Here is a 20,822-nt window from a genome sequence, read left to right as displayed (position 1 = left end):
AATCATGAGGTCAAAGGAACTGCCTGAAGAGCACAGAGACAGAATTGTGGCAAGGCACAGATCTGGCCAAGGTTTAAAAAAAAAAAAAAAAGAAAAAAAAAAAAGGTTTACATACCTCAGTTCTTAATACCGTATATTGCCTGCTTTGACATCAATGAAAGCTTGAAGTCTTTTGTGGCATTTGTGGATGATGCTCTTTATCTTCTCAGATGGTAAAACTGCCCATTCCTCTTGGCAAAAAGCCTCCAGTTCCTGGAAATTCTTGGGCTGTCTTGCATGAACTGCACATTTGAGATCTCCCCAGAGTGGCTCAAGGATATTGAGGTCCGGAGACTAAGATGGCCACTCCAGAACCTTAACTTTATTCTGCTGTAGACAATGACAGGTCAACATGGCCTTGTGTTTTGGATCATTGTCATGTTGGAATGTCCAAGTGCGTCCCATGTACAGCTTCCTGGCTGATGAATGCAAATATTCCTCCAGTATTTTTTGGCAACATACTGCATTTGCCAATTTTGACCACATAGATCACTGCTGATGCCTATGGAGGGATCAGATGAAAATGGACAGCATGTCCGTTTTCATCAGATCTCATCCGATCCGCCAGGACGGATGTGAATATATCGCCATACGTCTGATTTTAGTGGATTGGATGTCAGCGGACATGGTCACTGCTGACATCTGTCGCTCCATAGACCTGCACGGTCTGTCCGTGTGAAAGGGGCCTAATAGCCATTAAAACCCCTTTGTGTCAACTTGTGTGCATGTTATCAGGCCAAAATCACCAGGGTATGTACATTTTTGATCAGGGTCATTTGGGCAATTTCTGTTGCCATTGTGATTTAAAAAGAGTAAACACAGTTGACTGATAATAAATAGCTTCAGCCAAACACTAACCATAAGTGAAAGAAAAGTTATTGTGTTATCATTCATATTCTCTGTAAAATAGCCAAGAAATCAAATTCTGCCATGTAAACTTATGAGCACAACTGTGAATTTTATCTCTCTCTAATAAATATATCCATTTCTCTATACACACACACACACACACACACACACACACACACACACACACACACACCTCAAACAGCAAAAAGGCAGCAATGTCGATATGGAGCTCAAAACAAAACCTTCTCAGCATACTTTGACAGGAACACACATGGAAACCATGGAATTATAGTTTTTTTGGCCACTTTTACTCTTCAAGCACAAACATTTTTTAACCTGCTTGCTAACAGTTCTAATAGTTCACGCATGGAACATGCTTAGAAGAGACGCGAGTAGAAAGAGCATAGGGGTGGCCTTATCAGTGTGCTGTTGCTGCTTCACTGTCCAATCAGAAGGCTGCGGTTGTGTTGTGACCTGTGTTCTTATCTAAGCTGCTGCAGCAAAGGTCAAAAATATAACTGTAATGTCAAGAGTGGGATGCCTGCATTATAAAACAGGTAGCACAAAATTAAGGATCATCAACAAGTTATCCAGTTCCCACGTGCTGTGTGCATTTTGCACCCTGTGTGCAATTTAACTTCACCCTAAATACGAGTTCACAGACTTGCCCAAGTGGTAGTCAGAAATAAAAGACGTTTGGGAGCAGAACCTTCCGCACTTTATGGAGTAGATCATGTGGTCAAGTATAAAAAAAATTACACACAAATAAGCACACACACACACACACACACACACACACACACACACACACCTGGAACTTGGATCATTACATCTAGGAGGTTTAAATATAAGGAGGCAATTCTCAACCAATTACAATCAACCCAGGTTAAGCCACTAATGCCATCCTCCTAATATCAGACACGTAATAGAACTAAGGTTATAGGTTGCATAATTTTACTGCAATACATATAGTAAAGAAAGCAAAAACCACAGCAGTGACAGCAACACAGCGCTGAAAACCATAACTGGCTATAACCCAGTGTTACTGGGGCCTCAAATAAAGTATGATCATCATAAAAAGGTTATCTGACCTATAAGAAACCGAAAATAAAAACAGCGATAGGACTAATGTCAGATTCTCCACTTAGGGACCAGCACTAGAGATAAAATGACTATGTATATAGATTACACTATTGTGGAAGAATTTCCTGGACTTGTAACAATGTGTTCCGCCTTGTTCATGCTGATTAAAGGCCAACAGATCTTCTCAGTCTGTTTCATAACAGCCACCTTCCTACCCTTGCATCGACCGCTTTGTATTTTTCCTTATAATCAAACTTAAGTGTATGGAAGCCAACATACCAAAAGGGATTGTGACAAATACTGTAAATAACCCTAAGCTGGGAAAAACAATTAAGGGATTGCGCAATATTCAAACTAACATTTGCCTATAGCATAATGTACTTCTTGGGAGGTGTGAGGTATGCTGGTGTAATAAAGCTTGGAGCAATAAAAGATCTTATGTATTTCCAGGTGTCTAATTCTCTGCGAAGCTCCTGAGCAGGTGAAAGTAATATGCACCTGTATAGTAACTGGGCTTCAGGGAGAAGGGATTCAAACCTTCTATGCACGATTAAATAACCCGAGGCTGCTGACCATGGTACAATTGCCAAAAGGGATTACAATAGAACAAACATGCAGGCAATTTACTTTTTAACTTTTTTCCTACTTCACCATGTATTGGGCAAGATAAATTTGCCACTGGAAACCTAGATAGGCAAAATTACAGGGTGTGGGGTCGTGTAGTTAGTGAGAATTGTGATGCAGTAAATGCAATACTTTGAGCCCTCATCAGAGGCTTGCAATATGTAACACGCAGCTGTGCCCAAGTGGAAAACAGCTGGCACCATGATGTGGTAAGGCCAGCCTGGGCACGCGGATGAAATCATCGGCACACAAACACACGAAGAGAAAGACATGTGCCAATTTCCACAAACAGGATTCATGTTTTGGCAAACTATGAATTTTATAGATTCACATTCCATTTATTAAACAGCTTATAAACAAAACCAATATCCATGTGAGCAGAATAATAGAAAGTAATTAATAAAAACAGTTTTAGTGCCGTTTAATGCGCTCAGCACTGTAAGATGTACAAGTGCAACAGGCAGGAGCAATGAAAATGAGGCAAGTGCAGAATCCACAGCAAACACAATGTTTTAGTCTGCTGAAATAAAATGAAATATTAGTTTGATTGGCTTCCGTGAGTTACATCATAGGGTAGCCTCTCAACCACGGGCCCTCCAAAGGTTGCTAGGGGTTCCTTGAGAAATCAGCAGTTCCTGCCTTTCCAATGACACCAATAATCTTTTTTTGGCCAAAGCCCACCAAAGGCATAGAGTGTTCTTCCCATTGACCACCATTGTGTTTTCTATTTGTCCACCAATCTAAGAAGCATTATTGCTGCTGACCACCCCACTGATGTCCCATGAACTATAGATACAGTAATAATTGCCACGTGTTCCTTGAGACCTGAAAGTTATTTCAAGGGTTTACAGATGTTGAAAAAGGCTGCCATAAAAAGGCACTGCAACAAAGTGCTTGATTTTTCAACTACCCATCAATATACAGTATGCTCTTTGTTCCCCTGTCTTCGCTCCCCAGCAACAAGACCTTACAGAGACTACCATGAGGGCCAGCAAAAAGACCAGAGACCTGATTATAGGGCAGGCATGATATAAGGGGTGCCAATAACACCATACAAAGACCAGCATGAGGGGCAGCAATAAAAATGTAAAAATGACTAGCATGGGAATCTGCAATAAGATCATATGGAGACCGGCATGTGGGGCAGCATTAAGGCCATACAAAGACCAGCATGAGGGGCATGCAATAAGACTGTACGGAGACCAGCAAGAGGGGCATGCAATAAGACCATACAAAGACCAGCATGAGGGGCATGCAATAAGACCATACAAAGACCAGCATGAGGGGCATGCAATAAGACTGTACGGAGACCAGCAAGAGGGGCATGCAATAAGACCATACAAAGACCAGCATGAGGGGCATGCAATAAGACCATACAAATAGCAGCATTAGAGGCAGCAATAAGACTGTACAATGACTAGCATGATAAAGCAACAAAAAGACCATAAGGAAACCAACATGATGGACAGCAATAAGACCATATGGAGATTGGTATGAGGGGTTTCCAAAAACAAAGGCAAGCTTCTTACTTCTAGTTGTCCTCTGATTTTAGAATGGAGAGCACAGAAGTCCACTAAATTCATATCACTGCTATTCAGAGTGTAAAAACATTCTTCAACTTATATATTAAACAATTTTATAAATCACCACAGAGTGGTACTGTGGATACAGGAACAAATACTCTATGCCACATCCTAAATCAAGAGACAGAAAAATGGAATTGGAGCGCTTGGACTTTTTAGGCACGACCACAAAGGATATACGATAAAAAAAAAAAAAAAAAAAAAAAAAAAAAAATAATATATAAAATGTATTAAACTATATAAATAAATACTTATAAAAGTCAACAAAGCAAGTCAGTATAACAAAGTTCTAATAGTAAATCCAGTACACAGCCACAGGAGATAACAAATGGTTAAAGTATGAGGTACCACTCATTCCAATATAGATATGTTGAACTCCGAAGGAAGGCTATGCAGCTCATTAAGAAGGTAATAGCTTCTTGGGCTCATTCTTCAACGTATCTACCTATTTAATGCAAAAAAATAAAATAAAAGTGCAAAGCACAATGAGATCTACTTGCAGTAACTGATGGCAACCAATCATCATTATGTTATTGACTAAACTAACTGCAGTAATCCAAAATCTGATTGGTTGTCATGGTTACTATGCTTTGCATATTCTCTCTGCCTTTTTCATGGTTACTGAATTACACCGATACACAAACACTAAGCCCCATAGAACATACAGATATAAAATGTGCACACTTTATTCACAGGTTCATCTCATAAGCATTAAAAATATAGTTAAAGTAACAGATAAAGAAAACATTTTTTTTATGATCTCAATGGATAAGCTGGAACACAAATGGTAACTGACCACACACAAACTCTGGTCATGCAGAGCTTAGAAAACACTTTGAGCAAATTATGAATTACTGAAACAGCCATAAGAATTATATGTCCCGCTCATGTTTGGTAATATTTTCTCAGGTAGCATGATGCACTGAGGAAACACCGATATAAGTCTCCTGCACTCAAGGGAAATACAATGGAGGTAGATGTAACACAGGATCTCTAAGGTTTCTTGTGCATCATCTTTAGAAGAGGCTTCCTTCTAGGACGACAGCCATGCAGACCAATTTGATGCAGTGTGTGGCGTATGGTCTGAGCACTGACAGGCTGACCCCCCACCCCTTCATCCTCTGCAGCAATGCTGGCAGCACTCATACGTCTATTTCCCAAAGACAACCTCTGGATATGATGCTCAGCACGTGCACTCATCTTCTTTGGTTGACCATGGCGAGGCCTGTTCTGAGTGGAACCTGTCCCGTTTAACCGCTGTATGGTCTTTGCCACCATGCTGCAGCTCAGTTTCAGGGTCTTGGCAATCTTCTTATAGCCTAGGCCAGTGATGGTGAACCTTGGCACCCCAGATGTTTTGGAACTACATTTCCCATGATGCTCAACTACGCTGCAGAGTGCATGAGCATCATGGGAAATGTAGTTCCAAAACATCTGGGGTGCCAAGGTTTGCCATCACTGGCCTAGGCCATCTTTATGTAGACCAACCATTCTTTTTTTCAGATCCTGAGAGAGTTCTTTGCCATGAGGTGCCATGTTGAACTTCCAGTGACCAGTATGAGAGAGTGAGTGATAACACCAAATTTAACACACCTGCTCCCCATTCACATCTGAGACCTTGTAACACTAACGAGTCACATGACATCGGGGAGGGAAAATTACTAATTGGGCCCAATTTGGACACGGTCACTTAGGGGTATACTCACTTTTGTTGCCAGCAGTTTAAACACTAACCTCCCTGGCGGTATGATTATTTCAGATTTTAGGTGCTGAAAGTGGTACATTCATTAAATATTAATAACTATAAATAATAATAATAATAAAAATGATTCAATAATGTAATCAAATCAAAAATACTGAAATATGCTGAGTTGCAGAATTGTCACGGTCATTACTTTTAGTGTTTGATGATGAATTTCCCCACAAATTACTATCGCTCAATTCTGCGAGTGATTCTAATTTATTATCGCCATTTTCTAGCTGGTCAATAACCACTTTTGATGTAAACTGACAGTTTTTGGTTGCTATGGACAATCTCCAGTTTCCAGGCATAAAGAACAGTATTTATAATATAAAACTGTATGCAGAGCACTGGACAGACCACTAGGGACAAAGGGGATGTGTAATTATTTTATACAGTACTGTAATCTGTAAGATTACAGTTTACTGTATCTATACCGTGAATTGAATTTGGTGCAGAACTCCGTCCCCGTGCATCGCAATGCTCGCAGAGAACGGAGCTCAGCAATGTGACAGATCGAGCGGAGGATGGCTCGCTCGTACAGCGGGGGGACATCGCTGGATCCAGGGGACAAGGTAAGTAAACCCCTCCATGGATCCAGCGATGCGGTCCCGAGTCTGGTTTGGGAATACCGCCAGGAAGGCTACTGGCTGTGTGTTGAGTTATTTTGAGGGGACAGCAAATTTACACTGTTATACAAGCTGTACACTCACTACTTTACATTGTATCAAAGTGTAATTTCTTCAGTGTTGTCACATGAAAAAATATAATAAAATATTTACAAAAATGTGAGGGGTGTAACTCACTTTTGTGAGATACTGTATACTCACAAACAAATCAGTCATAAAAGCATATCTGGGTCCACAATGGACGCAAACCGACCAGATCACCAGCAAGTGAGAGGACCTTCCAGATGGCTGACGCGTTTCCCCCTTTTCCTCAGAGCCAATCGTTTTCTTACTATGGTCTACGGAGGGTATGCGGGCAAGGGGGGGAAAAAAAAAAAATAACTATTTGGTGGTAAAAGCTTAGCAATGAGATGTTCAACTTTGTATTACAGCTCCATCATGCTTGCCAAAAGTCCCAGAGGCAGCCCAAAACCTGTTAGCAGAGCAGATGTGTTAGCCTTTGGATCTGAACTTTCACAGCCGACTGTCTTGCCTTGCCAGGCCATTGCCAAGAGCTCCCGTCCCAGCACACCTTTCATCTTCACAAAAAGAATTCACAACATCCCTAACCTTCAGGCAGGAAAGAGAACATTACAAAGAGGCAAGCTCGGCTAAAGAAAATAGCAGTGAGTCATGGCTAAGTGAAGGAGCTTTAGCATAATCTGGTGACAACTTTCACCATAAGCAAAATGATTTTGTTGGAAGAATGATCTAAGTATATAGGAATCTACGGTACTCAAGACATTAACTACCTCTTCTCCCGAAATGAGGTTATTACATATATAGAGTCTCCGGCTCAGTTGCGGCTCCACCTAGATAACATCAGAATGCTTAATCTAAAACACGAATGCTATTCTCTTATGACCTTATCCCGATGGTGGCCTTTTCTACATGAGCGTGTATTACATACAATACTGCACAAGCGTCAGTAGATTCAGCCATCTTCTGTAACCGGCAGGTGGAATCAACTACATCAAACAAAATATGCCTTTATATGTATCCCAATCTGCACAAAATGTTACATATGTCATCTCCTGCAGAAACAGTCTCTTCTGCTAAAGATGAAAATAGATAACAATGTTGCTTTTTACAAATATCTGCTTAGGTTTTAGATTCTTATTTCTGCTTTAGGAGGCACTTCCCATATTTTACCTAGTAACCAGAAGGCACACTGAATCGTGGTGCTATGTAGTTGCTAGGGAATCTACCTTTGTCTGGAAAGAAACAGTGGCCATCTGATGACATGTTATTATTGTTGGCTGCAAGGCCATTCTACACAGCTTTCCAATAAAACACAGGCTAGATGGCAATTCTTGCAGCACACAGTATATTTAAGGTCCAGCCATCTGGAAACCAAGAAACCAATATTTTTGTCTTATTTTTGGAAGCAAGAAAAATAAACTGAAGTTGTTGGTGTTTATTATGCTTATCCTTTAAAAAAATATTCTGTGCAAAAAGACAGTCTAAAATGAAAAAGTAATAAAATAATTCATGTATTATAACAAATTATTTTAGCATTTCCCTTTAAAAAAAGGAATGCCAAAGTATATTTAATGGACTAAAACGTGTTAAAACTCTACCCCATGCAGGTAAAAATAAAAATGAATGACTGCTGCCAAGTTTTCTTTAATACACCATTAAATGAATCTATTAAATGCAAACAGTATAAATACCTTAATATGACTCAGAATCAGCAACATGCAATTCCCTGTACAGCAGAGCTCAAACTGGTAGAGGGGAAGCAGCCAATCAGTTGAACTCATCTCTGATAAGCAGTGCAGAACATCTATTCGTTGCTTATCTTGTCAATGTCCAGTTACAGACTGGTAGAAGAACCAGTTACAGGCTGAAGGGACATGCCTGTTGCATGTTGCAGTGCCATTTATCCTCCACGGCAGCCCAATGCACCCCATCAAAGCATGTGCATTTTAGTACAACACAAGGTAACCCACTATTGTACGTTGTAGCGTGCCACGTTTAAAAAAGGCATTTGCACCTTTTTGGTGCATTTAAAGCAGTTCTCCAGTCGAACAAAAAATGAAAAGCACCATCCTCACCCTGGCTAGTTCCCCCCCCCCCCCCCCCCCCATGCTTACTTGCTTTGTGCAATGGTTTTACACAGAGTATCCCTGATCCTCTTCTTCTGGGATCCCCCACTGACACTCCAGGCCCCACATTTTTATCGGGTGCCCCCACGGAAAGTCGATTTCCATGGGGGCACCCATTGGGGCTTGCTACCGAGTCCCACTGCTGCATCCACTGACACAAATAGTGGGACTTGACCCTGCCCCCCACTTCATGTCACAGCTTTTGATTGACAGCAGCTGGAGCCAATGGCTCCTACTGCTATCAATCTGTCCAATGAGGAGAGCAACAGTGGCTAGAGCCACTCCACCCATGCACATCGCTGGATTCGATTGGACAGGACACAGTTTAAAAAAAAAAAAAAAAAAAAAAAAAGGGGGAGGGATCTGGGGGGGGGGGGGGGGGGATCTGCAGAACAGAAAGTTTTTCACCTTAATGCATAGGATGCATTAAGGTGAAAAACCTTAAGACTTTACAAACCGTTTAAGTGTAGACAAGCAGCAGTGATAACTTGCAGTTTCACAGCCAGGTGCCCACTGTGCATATGAAAGCCATGCTGCACTTTGTGAATGGTCCCACAGTTTCCTGGGACCTGTGATGTGTCCCAGAGGACTGCGGGGAAGGGGGGGAATTAAACTGTGAAAACCAAATACTGCCCCCACCTCCTGCAAAAATGACATGCCAAATTAGGTAGAGGAGAGGGGAGAAGAGGGGGTCTTAAAGTGGAACTTCCCCTTTCGTTTGAAGCTCGGCTTTACATAGCAAAGTCAGCCACTAAAGCCATTATCTTGCAGGAAGACTGTGGACAGGATCCCAGGTATGTCTTGAATCCAGGGGCTTTACCTAAATGCAGTTCCGCATGTGATTACATGTGAATACCGATGGACAGCTGTGGCTGCGGTCATCCTCTCACAATTCCTGGTGGTTGGCTGTCTGCACACACTTGGGATCCCAGCCACAGTTTTGTGCAAGATACTAGTTTAATGCCCTGTACACACGGTCGGACGTTCAAATGGAAATGCGATCGGATCTTGTTGTCGAAAAATCCGATCGTGTGTGGGCTCCATCGGACTTTCCGACACACAAAAGTTTGAGAGCTGGATCTAAAATGTTCCTACAACAAAATCCGATCGTTTAAATTTCGATCGTGTGTAGACAATTCCGACAGACAAACTGCCACGCATGCTCAGAATAAATTAAGAAACAAAAGCCATTGGCTACCGCCCTCTTTATAGCCCCGTCGTACGTGTTCTACGTCACCTCGTTCTGAACGATCTGATTGTCCGACAACTTTGAGCGACCGTTTGTATGCAAGACAAGTTTGGGCCAAAATCAGTCTGAAAAAATACGATGGATTTTGTAGTTGGAATGTCTGACCGTGTGTACAGGGCATTAGTGTGCTAGGGAGCCCATTCAAAGTAATATGCTTCCCTAATACAACACAAAGAAACTTGCATGAATGTCCTTTGTGTAAATGCACTGCAAAAGGTGTGAAGGCAGAATGTTGCTACTGAGAAATTTGGCTATTTAGCAAAACACTTAAATCACTATGCTGCTAAAGCAATAATGATTACCAAGTCATTAAATCAGTCATAAGTAGGGATAAGCTTAAGATTTATTCCAAACTTTGGCTGATTGGGCGTTCGGATACTGGTGGGTGCATAACCACGTCCTTAACAACCAGTGACGTCACCGGCCTCATTCACATATATGACCGGTGATGTAAGCAAAGGGGCAAGAATAGTTTTTAAAAAAAAATACTCCCCATAATTCATTCCAGAAGCTTTAAATTTCTTCCCTATTGAGAGATTTAACTATTCAGCATCATTATTTGTGAACGCAATAATGGAGCAATCCACTGTGATTGCTGTGCTTTGGACCAAACTCAATTCCTCCACCAGTACTTAAGCACTAAAATCGCTGCCAAAGGCTGCATGTAAGTAACATTGTTCAAGAAATAAGAAGCGGCCAGCAGCCACATGATTATAGGAACCTTACTAGTACCTAGCTAATGCCCCAATTAAGTTTTTGCCCACACTTCAGCTTTAATGTTATTGCCACAAGTGCCATTTGTGGCTTACCCGAAGACTGGCAGAAAATCTCTCAGGTCCAATGCATACTAGCATAAAAAAAACAAAAAGCACACTCGCCCAGCAGCAGCTTTTGGGCATTTTTTTTCTTCTGCTTCTAGAAGTAAATAGTGTTATCCTATGTGTCAATGCAAACTATTTTAGTCTAGAAACGAAAAAAAAAAAAATTGATGCGTTTTATGGAGCGATTTGCCAGAAGAAGAAAAATCTGAAAGCTCCAACTGATGCTAAAAGCTGGCACAAAACCACTACTTTTTCATCCAGTTTTTTTCTTGCATTTTTAAAGCTTATATAGTACATAGAGCCTTAAGCCACTTTCACACGATCGGCCCGCTCAGATCTGCCTTTCCATTTTTTCAAGCGGATCCAAGCGGGCCACCCATTGACTTCTATGGGCAGGCGGATTTCAACTGAGATGTGTCCGTAGACACCTGCCTGCCATCCAATCCAACAAGATCCGCTCAAAATAGACGGATGGTGACACTTTCGCCATCTGTCCAGTGGATTGGATGAAAAACAGACAGGCTGTCCATTTTCATCCGATCTCCCCATAGAAAACAGCGGGGCTCTGATACGTCCATCCCTACACAGCGAGCGGAGACGAACCTGTCAGTGGGGATCAACGGAGCGATCCCCTGCTGAGCTAGCGGAGTCCATCCAACGGATCTGCGCCGTGTGAACCCAGCCTTATACAGTCATCATTCCTTCATCCTGACTAGTTGCTAGAATGCATCATATGTTAAACACTCAATCCCTGCATCACAAGAGCAATCCCTCATTCAAAGGCCATGCATGCGCAATGAACTCTCTACCCCGTAGCAGCATAGCAGCAGCAACTGAGCTCAGATTTTTTTTCTGCCAGGCTTTGGGTGTGCTGCAAATCGATTACAAGTATGGCAATGTCATTAGGCAACACATTAAACAGCATTTAAACCTACTAGAGCCCCTTGGCTGCATAGCCCATTTCATTAAAAAGGTGAACATGCTGCTGGGTGTACACATATTGAAATTCAGCAGGAATCAGCCAGATCAGTGTGTAGCCCTGTCTGTTTGGCAGAAGCTGATTGTTATACTAGCTTCTGTTGTCTGGATCTGCTGGAAAACCAGAATTTGATCAGCCGCTGCAGCCAATGGCTGTACTGCTGATCAGTGTATTCTCACAGATGACTCCCGGACTTCAATGATTATCAGTCAGCTAAACACGTAGGCTTGAATTAAAAGAGAATGCATTCTATGCATTAAAATAAAAAGCCTTCTGTGTGCAGCAGCCCCCCTGAGCCCGTCTAATACTTACTGAGCTCATCTAGATCCAGCGATGGTGCACAAGTGTCTCAGCTGCCCAGGACTCTCCCCCCCTTGATGCCACTGCCTCTCGCTACTGTCAAAGTCAGCCAGCCAGCCAATGAGGAGAGAAAGGGATGGGGCCGAGTCATGGCTCTGTGTCTGAATGGACAGAGGAAGCAGTGGCTGGGCTTGGGTGCCCCCATAGCAAACTGCTTGCTTAGGAATCATGCCCATGGGCCTAAAATACAAATCGGATTTGTAATTTAGATGGACCTGAACCCAGCAGTATTGCATGCTATGGGCCCATTGACACCACTTTCTTTGGTCCACAGCATTTAGTAAACCAAATGCTTTGAGGTCCGTATTTTATGCATTTGTGCTAATGATTACATGTATATAGCATAAATGGACCATGCGCCAGTGCCGCTGCCTTCAGGTCCCACAGTAAACATCAACAATGTGTAGGCATGAATGACTCATTAAAGGCCGAGCATGTAATCAACAGCAAAGGTGTACGAATTTCAGCTCAGACAGACGCGGGTATATGTCCATATAAATGCAAGCTCAGTACAGACAACTTTCTACACTGGGTCTTGCTACCATTAAGTGAGACTTGTATGGGTCTGCTAAAACCATGGTCAGATTTTTTTCTTGGCTATCTGTGAGATTTCCTTTCACTTCCTGTCCTATAGACACGACACAAACTAAGAGAAAAGTAAAGAAATTATTAGATGCAGGCACTGTTCGGCCAACAATTTTCTCCCCTTCGACAAAGTCAGATGAAGAAGATGGAGATGCTTGAAGGTGGTCAACATGTGTGACAACCCTGAACTGTCTAGTCTCCCTTTATTAAAACACATGCATTCTCTATTCTATGCAAATTTAATGCACTCTCCATAATTGGGTAGTGGAGATAAGAACAAGAAAATCCCACTTAAAGCCTTATTCCAGGTAAAACTTCTCTTGTGTGGTTAAGATAGCGAAAGAAAGAATTAAGCAGGGTATATATATATATATACACATTCAGTTTTGTTTTTTTCTGGTTCAAGCAACTGGTTGAAGGAAAACAAAACCCAACTGACAGTTCCCCATATCAACACAAGTGATGATGATGCAGGGATGCCCCTCTCCCCCTGCATGCCTAGGGACAGTGTATGTCTTGGGGTGGCATCTGGTACCCAAGACAAGCGCTGTCAATCAGGACTAATTAAATATTTGTTTCCTTGATATACAAGTGGTTGGCGAGTGGTGGAGGGAGTGGGCCACAGTTGAGCGTATCTCAGAAACAGAACCACCTAGGGAGACAGAACAAAAGGCAATTTGTTGTAGTCAGGGGACAGGAGCAAGAAATAAATTCTATGGTGGGACTCCTTTAAAAAATAAAAAAAACTAGGAAATTAAAAAATTCAAACCACCACATTTTTTACAACAGTAGCCTACAACAAAAAAAAAAGTGTTGGAAAAGGAGTGGCAATATTTTAAAGTGTATGGCTTGACTGTAAATTCATCAATTTCCAGGATTAACACTTGCCAGGTTACAACTATATAGTGTTTCTTTCCTGTGTCCATCAAGCGCTCTATAGAGCAGTATTTCTCAGCCAGGGTACCATGCAACCAAAGGGCTCTTATGGAGCTTGTTAAGGTATGGGGCATTCTTCCCATTGCCCACCAGTCCCCTGGCCCCCAATGTAAGGGGGCATTCCTCCCATCCCTCCCAATGTAAAGGAGCATTCCTCCCCTGGCTCCCCTCCCTCCCAATGTAAAGGAGCATTCCTCCCCTGGCTCCCCTCCCTCCCAATGTAAAGGAGCATTCCTCCCCTGGCTCCCCTCCCTCCCAATGTAAAGGAGCATTCCTCCCCTGGCTCCCCTCCCTCCCAATGTAAAGGAGCATTCCTCCCCTGGCTCCCCTCCCTCCCAATGTAAAGGAGCATTCCTCCCCTGGCTCCCCTCCCTCCCAATGTAAAGGAGCATTCCTCCCCTGGCTCCCCTCCCTCCCAATGTAAAGGAGCATTCCTCCCCTGGCTCCCCTCCCTCCCAATGTAAAGGAGCATTCCTCCCCTGGCTCCCCTCCCTCCCAATGTAAAGGAGCATTCCTCCCCTGGCTCCCCTCCCTCCCAATGTAAAGGAGCATCCCTCCCAATGTAAAGGAGCATCCCTCCCCTGGCTCCCTCCCAATGTAAAGGAGCATCCCTCCCCTGGCTCCCTCCCAATGTAAAGGAGCATTCCTCCCCTGGCTCCCTCCCAATGTAAAGGAGCATTCCTCCCCTGGCTCCCTCCCAATGTAAAGGAGCATTCCTCCCCTGGCTCCCTCCCAATGTAAAGGAGCATTCCTCCCCTGGCTCCCTCCCAATGTAAAGGAGCATTCCTCCCCTGGCTCCCTCCCAATGTAAAGGAGCATTCCTCCCCTGGCTCCCTCCCAATGTAAAGGAGCATTCTTCCCCTGGCTCCCTCCCAATGTAAAGGAGCATTCCTCCCCTGGCTCCCCCCCCAATGTAAAGGAGCATTCCTCCCCTGGCTCCCCCCCCATGTAAAAGGAGCATTCCTCCCCTGGCTCCCCCCCCCATGTAAAAGGAGCATTCCTCCCCTGGCTCCCCCCCCCATGTAAAAGGAGCATTCCTCCCCTGGCTCCCCCCCCATATGTAAAAGGAGCATTCCTCCCCTGGCTCCCCCCCCATATGTAAAAGGAGCATTCCTCCCCTGGCTCCCCCCCCATATGTAAAAAGGAGCATTCCTCCCCTGGCTCCCCCCCCCATATGTAAAAAGGAGCATTCCTCCCCTGGCTCCCCCCCCCATATGTAAAAAGGAGCATTCCTCCCCTGGCTCCCCCCCCATATGTAAAAAGGAGCATTCCTCCCCTGGCTCCCCCCCCCATATATAAAAGGAGCATTCCTCCCCTGGCTCCCCCCCCCCATATATAAAAAGGAGCATTCCTCCCCTGGCTCCCCCCCCCCATATATAAAAAGGAGCATTCCTCCCCTGGCTCCCCCCCCTTATAAAAGGAGCATTCCTCCCCTGGCCCCCCCCCATATAAAAGGAGCATTCCTCCCCTGGCTCCCCCCCCCATATATAAAAGGAGCATTCCTCCCCTGGCCCCCCCCCATATAAAAGGAGCATTCCTCCCCTGGCCCCCCCCCCCATATAAAAGGAGCATTCCTCCCCTGGCCCCCCCCCCATATAAAAGGAGCATTCCTCCCCTGGCCCCCCCCCCCATATAAAAGGAGCATTCCTCCTCTGGCCCCCCCCCCCCATATAAAAGGAGCATTCCTCCCCTGGCCCCCCCCCCCATATAAAAGGAGCATTCCTCCCCTGGCCCCCCCCCCATATAAAAGGAGCATTCCTCCCCTGGCCCCCCCCCCCATATAAAAGGAGCATTCCTCCCCTGGCCCCCCCATGTAAAAGGAGCATTCCTCCCCTGGCTCCCCCCCTCCCCATGTAAAAGGAGCATTCCTCCCCTGGCTCGCCCCCCCCCCCCCAATGTAAAGGAACATTCCTCCCCTGGCTCCCCCAATGTAAAGGAACATTCCTCCCCTGGCTCCCCCAATGTAAGGGGCATTCCTCCCCTGGCTCCCCCAATGTAAGGGGCATTCCTCCCCTGGCTCCCCCAATGCAAAGGGCATTCCTCCCCTGGCTCCCCCAATGCAAAGGGCATTCCTCCCCTGGCTCCCCCAATGCAAAGGGCATTCCTCCCCTGGCTCCCCCAATGCAAAGGGCATTCCTCCCCTGGCTCCCCCAATGCAAAGGGCATTCCTCCCCTGGCTCCCCCAATGCAAAGGGCATTCCTCCCCTGGCTCCCCCAATGCAAAGGGCATTCCTCCCCTGGCTCCCCCAATGCAAAGGGCATTCCTCCCCTGGCTCCCCCAATGCAAAGGGCATTCCTCCCCTGGCTCCCCCAATGCAAAGGGCATTCCTCCCCTGGCTCCCCCAATGCAAAGGGCATTCCTCCCCTGGCTCCCCCAATGCAAAGGGCATTCCTCCCCTGGCTCCCCCAATGCAAAGGGCATTCCTCCCCTGGCTCCCCCAATGCAAAGGGCATTCCTCCCCTGGCTCCCCCAATGCAAAGGGCATTCCTCCCCTGGCTCCCCCAATGCAAAGGGCATTCCTCCCCTGGCTCCCCCAATGTAAAGGGCATTCCTCCCCTGGCTCCCCCAATGTAAGGGGCATTCCTCCCCTGGCTCCCCCAATGTAAGGGGCATTCCTCCCCTGCCCCCCCCCCAATGTAAGGGGCAATCCTCCCCTGCCCCCCCCCAATGTAAGGGGCATTCCTCCCCTGCCCCCCCCCCCCAATGTAAGGGGCATTCCTCCCCTGCCCCCCCCCCAATGTAAGGGGCATTCCTCCCCTGCCCCCCCCAATGTAAGGGGCATTCCTCCCCTGCCCCCCCCCAATGTAAGGGGCATTCCTCCCCTGCCCCCCCCCCAATGTAAGGGACATTCCTCCCCTGCCCCCCCCAATGAATTCCTTTTAACTGAGGTTCTCTGAAACCTAACAATTTTAAGAGCTCCTTTGGGATAGATAGGTTGAAAAAAAGGCTAAGAAATCATATGCCCAATGGCAACAGATCCACAAGCTAAATGAAGAAGCATGGAATATGCACAGCAAGTATTAAGTAAGGAGAATGATGACAGTAAGTGTCATTAGATTTGGCATATTCAGATATTGGTGGGCTGCCCCTAGGGTTATAATGGGGGTCCTCAAGGACTCGGGTCTCATATGGAAGCTGTTCCACCAATAAACACTAGTAGTTCTATAGTAGGAATTATATCCAGCTGTATCATCAATAGGTAACTTTCCCCTTGCTGTCAGGGTTTACCAAATTCCAAAATTGAAATGTTAGAATTTTAGTTTAAATGGAAATTCCTGATTTTCTGCTCTTGAAATGCATGTAACCTATTAACTAAATGAAAAAATAAAAATAAATAACAATTCTGAGAAAGAGATAAAGGCAGCCTACTAGCCAAAGAGTTACACAATCCTTTTATACGAAGTATGAGAGACATTAGCAGCGGTTCCCCTCACATCTGGTGTGCAAACACATCCAGCTCCCATGAAGCTCCCTTTCTCTTCCTGCCAGTGTTAAATGCCATGTCACGCACTGAAAGCGCACTGCAGCCTCACTCTTCTGTGGAGGAAGCTGCTCTCTGCTTGCAGATGAAGCCTGAAAATTGCAATGGGGATGCCTTCACAATGTCAGCCTTGTTTTCCTGAGCAGCAAGCTCCGCTGCTTTGGAATAAATAATTCCATCCAGAAACAAAGAAAAAAAAAAATCCCAATATATGCATATTCATAGATTCCATAGAAGACAACATTGTGAGAGCACACAACTCCAATCCAGGCTTCACTGCAGTGCAGAATCCGTCTCAGATTCCCTGCTCACCATCACCAGGCCCATCCGAACCACGATGGAGAACATCTGAGAGCCTGGAGGTACCAATGGATGGGATCTCATTCATAAATACACACAGCACACCAGGCCCTTCACCAAGCGACACGATCATGACAGCACTGATGGAATACAAAAAGGTCTCCATTTCCCACAGTCATTGCATCAAATGTAACAAAGAGAATGTGAACAATGTGTCTACCGGGTATGAAAGTTATCCCAATAAACAACAACAGGTCATCAAGGCACAGACGTCATTGTGTGTTACCCGGCAATCACAGTGCCCCATACCAGTGCATTCCCATACATGAAGGGCTGAGGATGGGCTCTGATGCATGCAATCTAAGATTTTCTATTCAATATTTATATATTAGATAGAAATGTAACAATTCTACTTACAGAATCTAAATATTATTAGAGAACATCAATATTTACACCTATAGAAAGTCAATATTTCTGCAACCATTGACACAATATTGGTATGCTATACAGGCAGCTATTCCTGAACATCACACTCAGCTTTGACCGAGAGACAGGCTCTTGAAAAGCAAAATGACCCATCCCCCCCACTTTTTTTTTTTTTTTTTTTCAAAGGACACCTTTCTAAACAAATCACATCCCATTGTTACAACAAACACCACAATGGACTTGATTCCTTATCAGACACACCAAGCAATTAAGCAGAGCGTGTTCCCAATCAGAACAAATGACATCTCCTAGGATAGTGGGGAGCCCAGTCTCTGATTAGAAGAATGGGGGGCAGGAAATCACCATTGCATTCTGCACTGTAGCCTACATACACTGTTACATGTATTACGATTGTGGTCTGCATTTTAGCCTGCCTTCACTGTTGCATGGTATAGACTGACATTCTGCATTTTTAGCCTGCATTTTATTTTGCCTAGATTATGCCCTGCATTTTAACATGCCCTTCACTGTTGCATGCCGTAGTTCTGCACCCTGCACTTAAGCCTGCCTGTATTGTTGCATTCTATAGTATTGTGCCTTGATTTTTTTACCTGCCTGGATTGTTGCATTCTGTAGTATTGCGCCCTGCATGTTAGCGTGCCTATATTGTTGTATACTGTAGTATTGCACCCTGCATTTTAGCCTGCCTGGATTGTTGTATACTGTAGAATTGCGCAATGCATTTTAGCCTGCCTGGATTGTTGTATACTGTAGAATTGCGCCATGCATTTTAGCCTGCCTGGATTGTTGTATACTGTAGTATTGCGCCCTGCATTTTAGCCTGCCTGGATTGTTGTATACTGTAGAATTGCGCCATGCATTTTAGCCTGCCTGGATTGTTGTATACTGTAGTATTGCGCCCTTTTTTGCCTGCCTGGATTTTTGCGTTCTGTAGTATTGCGCCCTGCATTTTAGCCTGCCTGGATTGTTGCGTTCCGTAGTATTGCGCCCTGCATTTTAGCCTGCCTGGATTGTTGCGTTCTGTAGTATTGCGCCATGCATTTTAGCCTGCCTGGATTGTTGCGTTCTGTAGTATTGCCCCCTACATTGTTGCATACTGTAGTATTGCACCCTGCACGTTAGCCTGCCTATGTTGTTGTATACTGTAGTATTGTGCCCTGAAAGTTAGCCTGCCTATATTGTTGCATTCTGTAGTATGCAACAATGCAGGGTGCAATACTATAGTATTGCGCTCTGCATTTTAGCCTGTCTGTATGGTTGCATTCTGTAGTATTGCGCCTTGAATTTTAGCCTGCCTATATTGTTGCATGCTGTAGTATTCCCCCCTGCACGATAGCATGCTTGTATTGTTGTATAATGTAGTATTGTGCCTTTCAAGTTAGCCTGTATGGATTGTTGCATTCTGTAGTATTAGCCCCTGAATTTTAGCCTGTCTGTACTGTTGAATGCTTTAGTATTGTGCCCTAGATTTTAGGATTGTGCCCCGCATTCTAGACCAGCTATATGATTGCATGCTGTAGGACTGCACCCTGTCTATATTGTTGTATACTCTAGTATTGTGCCCTGCATTTTAGCCTGCCTGGATTGTTGCATTCTCTAGTATTGGCCCTACATTTCACCCTGTCTATATTGTTGCATTCTCTAGTATTGGCCCTACATTTCACCCTGTCTATATTGTTGCATTCTCTAGTATTGGCCCTACATTTCACCCTGTCTATATTGTTGCATTCTCTAGTATTGGCCCTACATTTCACCCTGTCTATATTGTTGCATTCTCTAGTATTGGCCCTACATTTCACCCTGTCTATATTGTTGCATTCTCTAGTATTGGCCCTACATTTCACCCTGTCTATATTGTTGCATTCTGTAGTATTGGCCCTACATTTCACCCTGTCTATATTGTTGCATTCTGTAGTATTGGCCCTACATTTCACCCTGTCTATATTGTTGCATTCTGTAGTATTGGCCCTACATTTCACCCTGTCTATATTGTTGCATTCTCTAGTATTGGCCCTACATTTCACCCTGTCTATATTGTTGCATTCTCTAGTATTGGCCCTACATTTCACCCTGTCTATATTGTTGCATTCTGTAGTATTGGCCCTACATTTTAGCCTGCCTGTACTGTTGAATGTTTAGGATTGTGCCCTGCATTGTAGCCCAGCTATATGATTGCATGCTGTAGGACTGCACCCTGTCTATACTGTTGCATGCATTATTCCTGTGCCCTGTGCTGTAGAATAAGAAGCCCAATGCTGTGAATGGACATGTGTCTATCAGCCATGCTGGGGATGTCAGCTCCAGGGCCTGCAGAGGAAAGGTGTATAGAGAAGAGCCCCCAGGATGGGGATGACACCATGGACTCACCATCGTTCACAGAGGTTGCATAGACGTGCAGACAGAGGAATCCCAGGACGAGCACAGCTGGCACCTCTGTCCTGGTAGCCGGCATTGTGGGGGCTGAGCGGCGGTCCCGGGGGGCTCCAGGAGATGGAGGGGGGCTCCTTCTTCAGTCCTGGCCTCCGCCTGCCTTCCTTCTAGAGAGGGGGAGGGGGTGCAGGTAAGAGGGGGGCATGCAGGCTCTTCTCTTCTCTTTCAGCGTCTCCCCCCTGACCAGGAGGGGTGAGGAGGAATCCAGCAATCTTATTAATGAGAGGGAATGGCTGGACACACAGTATGTGGGAGAGAAGGAGAGTGGGAGGGACTGGGCGGGACTGGCACACTCCCCGCCCCCTACCCAACTAAAGAGGGGCGACTCAGAGCACCCGGCATCCCCGGCATCCCTCTACGTGTGTGCGAGAGAGAGAGCGCCCCCTGCCTGTCATCCGGCCAGACCCCACTCTGTGCTCTCATCTCTATACTGACGGCGATGTGCTGCTATGTACACTCACCGTACACCGCTGTATACTGACGGCACTGTCCATACACTGCTGTGTGATGTGTATACTGATGGCAATGAATAACATTG

The 20,822-nt window shown here is 45.0% G+C and overlaps 1 protein-coding gene across 1 annotated transcript in view; it reads right to left on the bottom strand.

Moving 5' to 3' along the window:
* Positions 1-20,517, bottom strand: part of LRP1 (LDL receptor related protein 1) — a 475,004-nt gene extending 454,487 nt beyond the window's left edge. Inside the window, 1 exon segment of the mRNA XM_077483570.1 lies at positions 20,222-20,517. Coding sequence (XP_077339696.1) covers positions 20,222-20,306 — 85 coding nt within the window. The 5' untranslated portion in view covers positions 20,307-20,517.
* Between the last annotated feature and the right edge of the window lie 305 nt (positions 20,518-20,822).

This window comes from Lithobates pipiens, unplaced genomic scaffold (assembly GCF_037356315.1).
Source record: "Lithobates pipiens isolate NorthernLeopardFrog02 unplaced genomic scaffold, aLitPip1_a1.2 Scaffold_16, whole genome shotgun sequence".
Classification (NCBI taxonomy): domain Eukaryota; kingdom Metazoa; phylum Chordata; class Amphibia; order Anura; family Ranidae; genus Lithobates; species Lithobates pipiens.
This window is presented reverse-complemented; position numbering and strand designations above follow the sequence as displayed.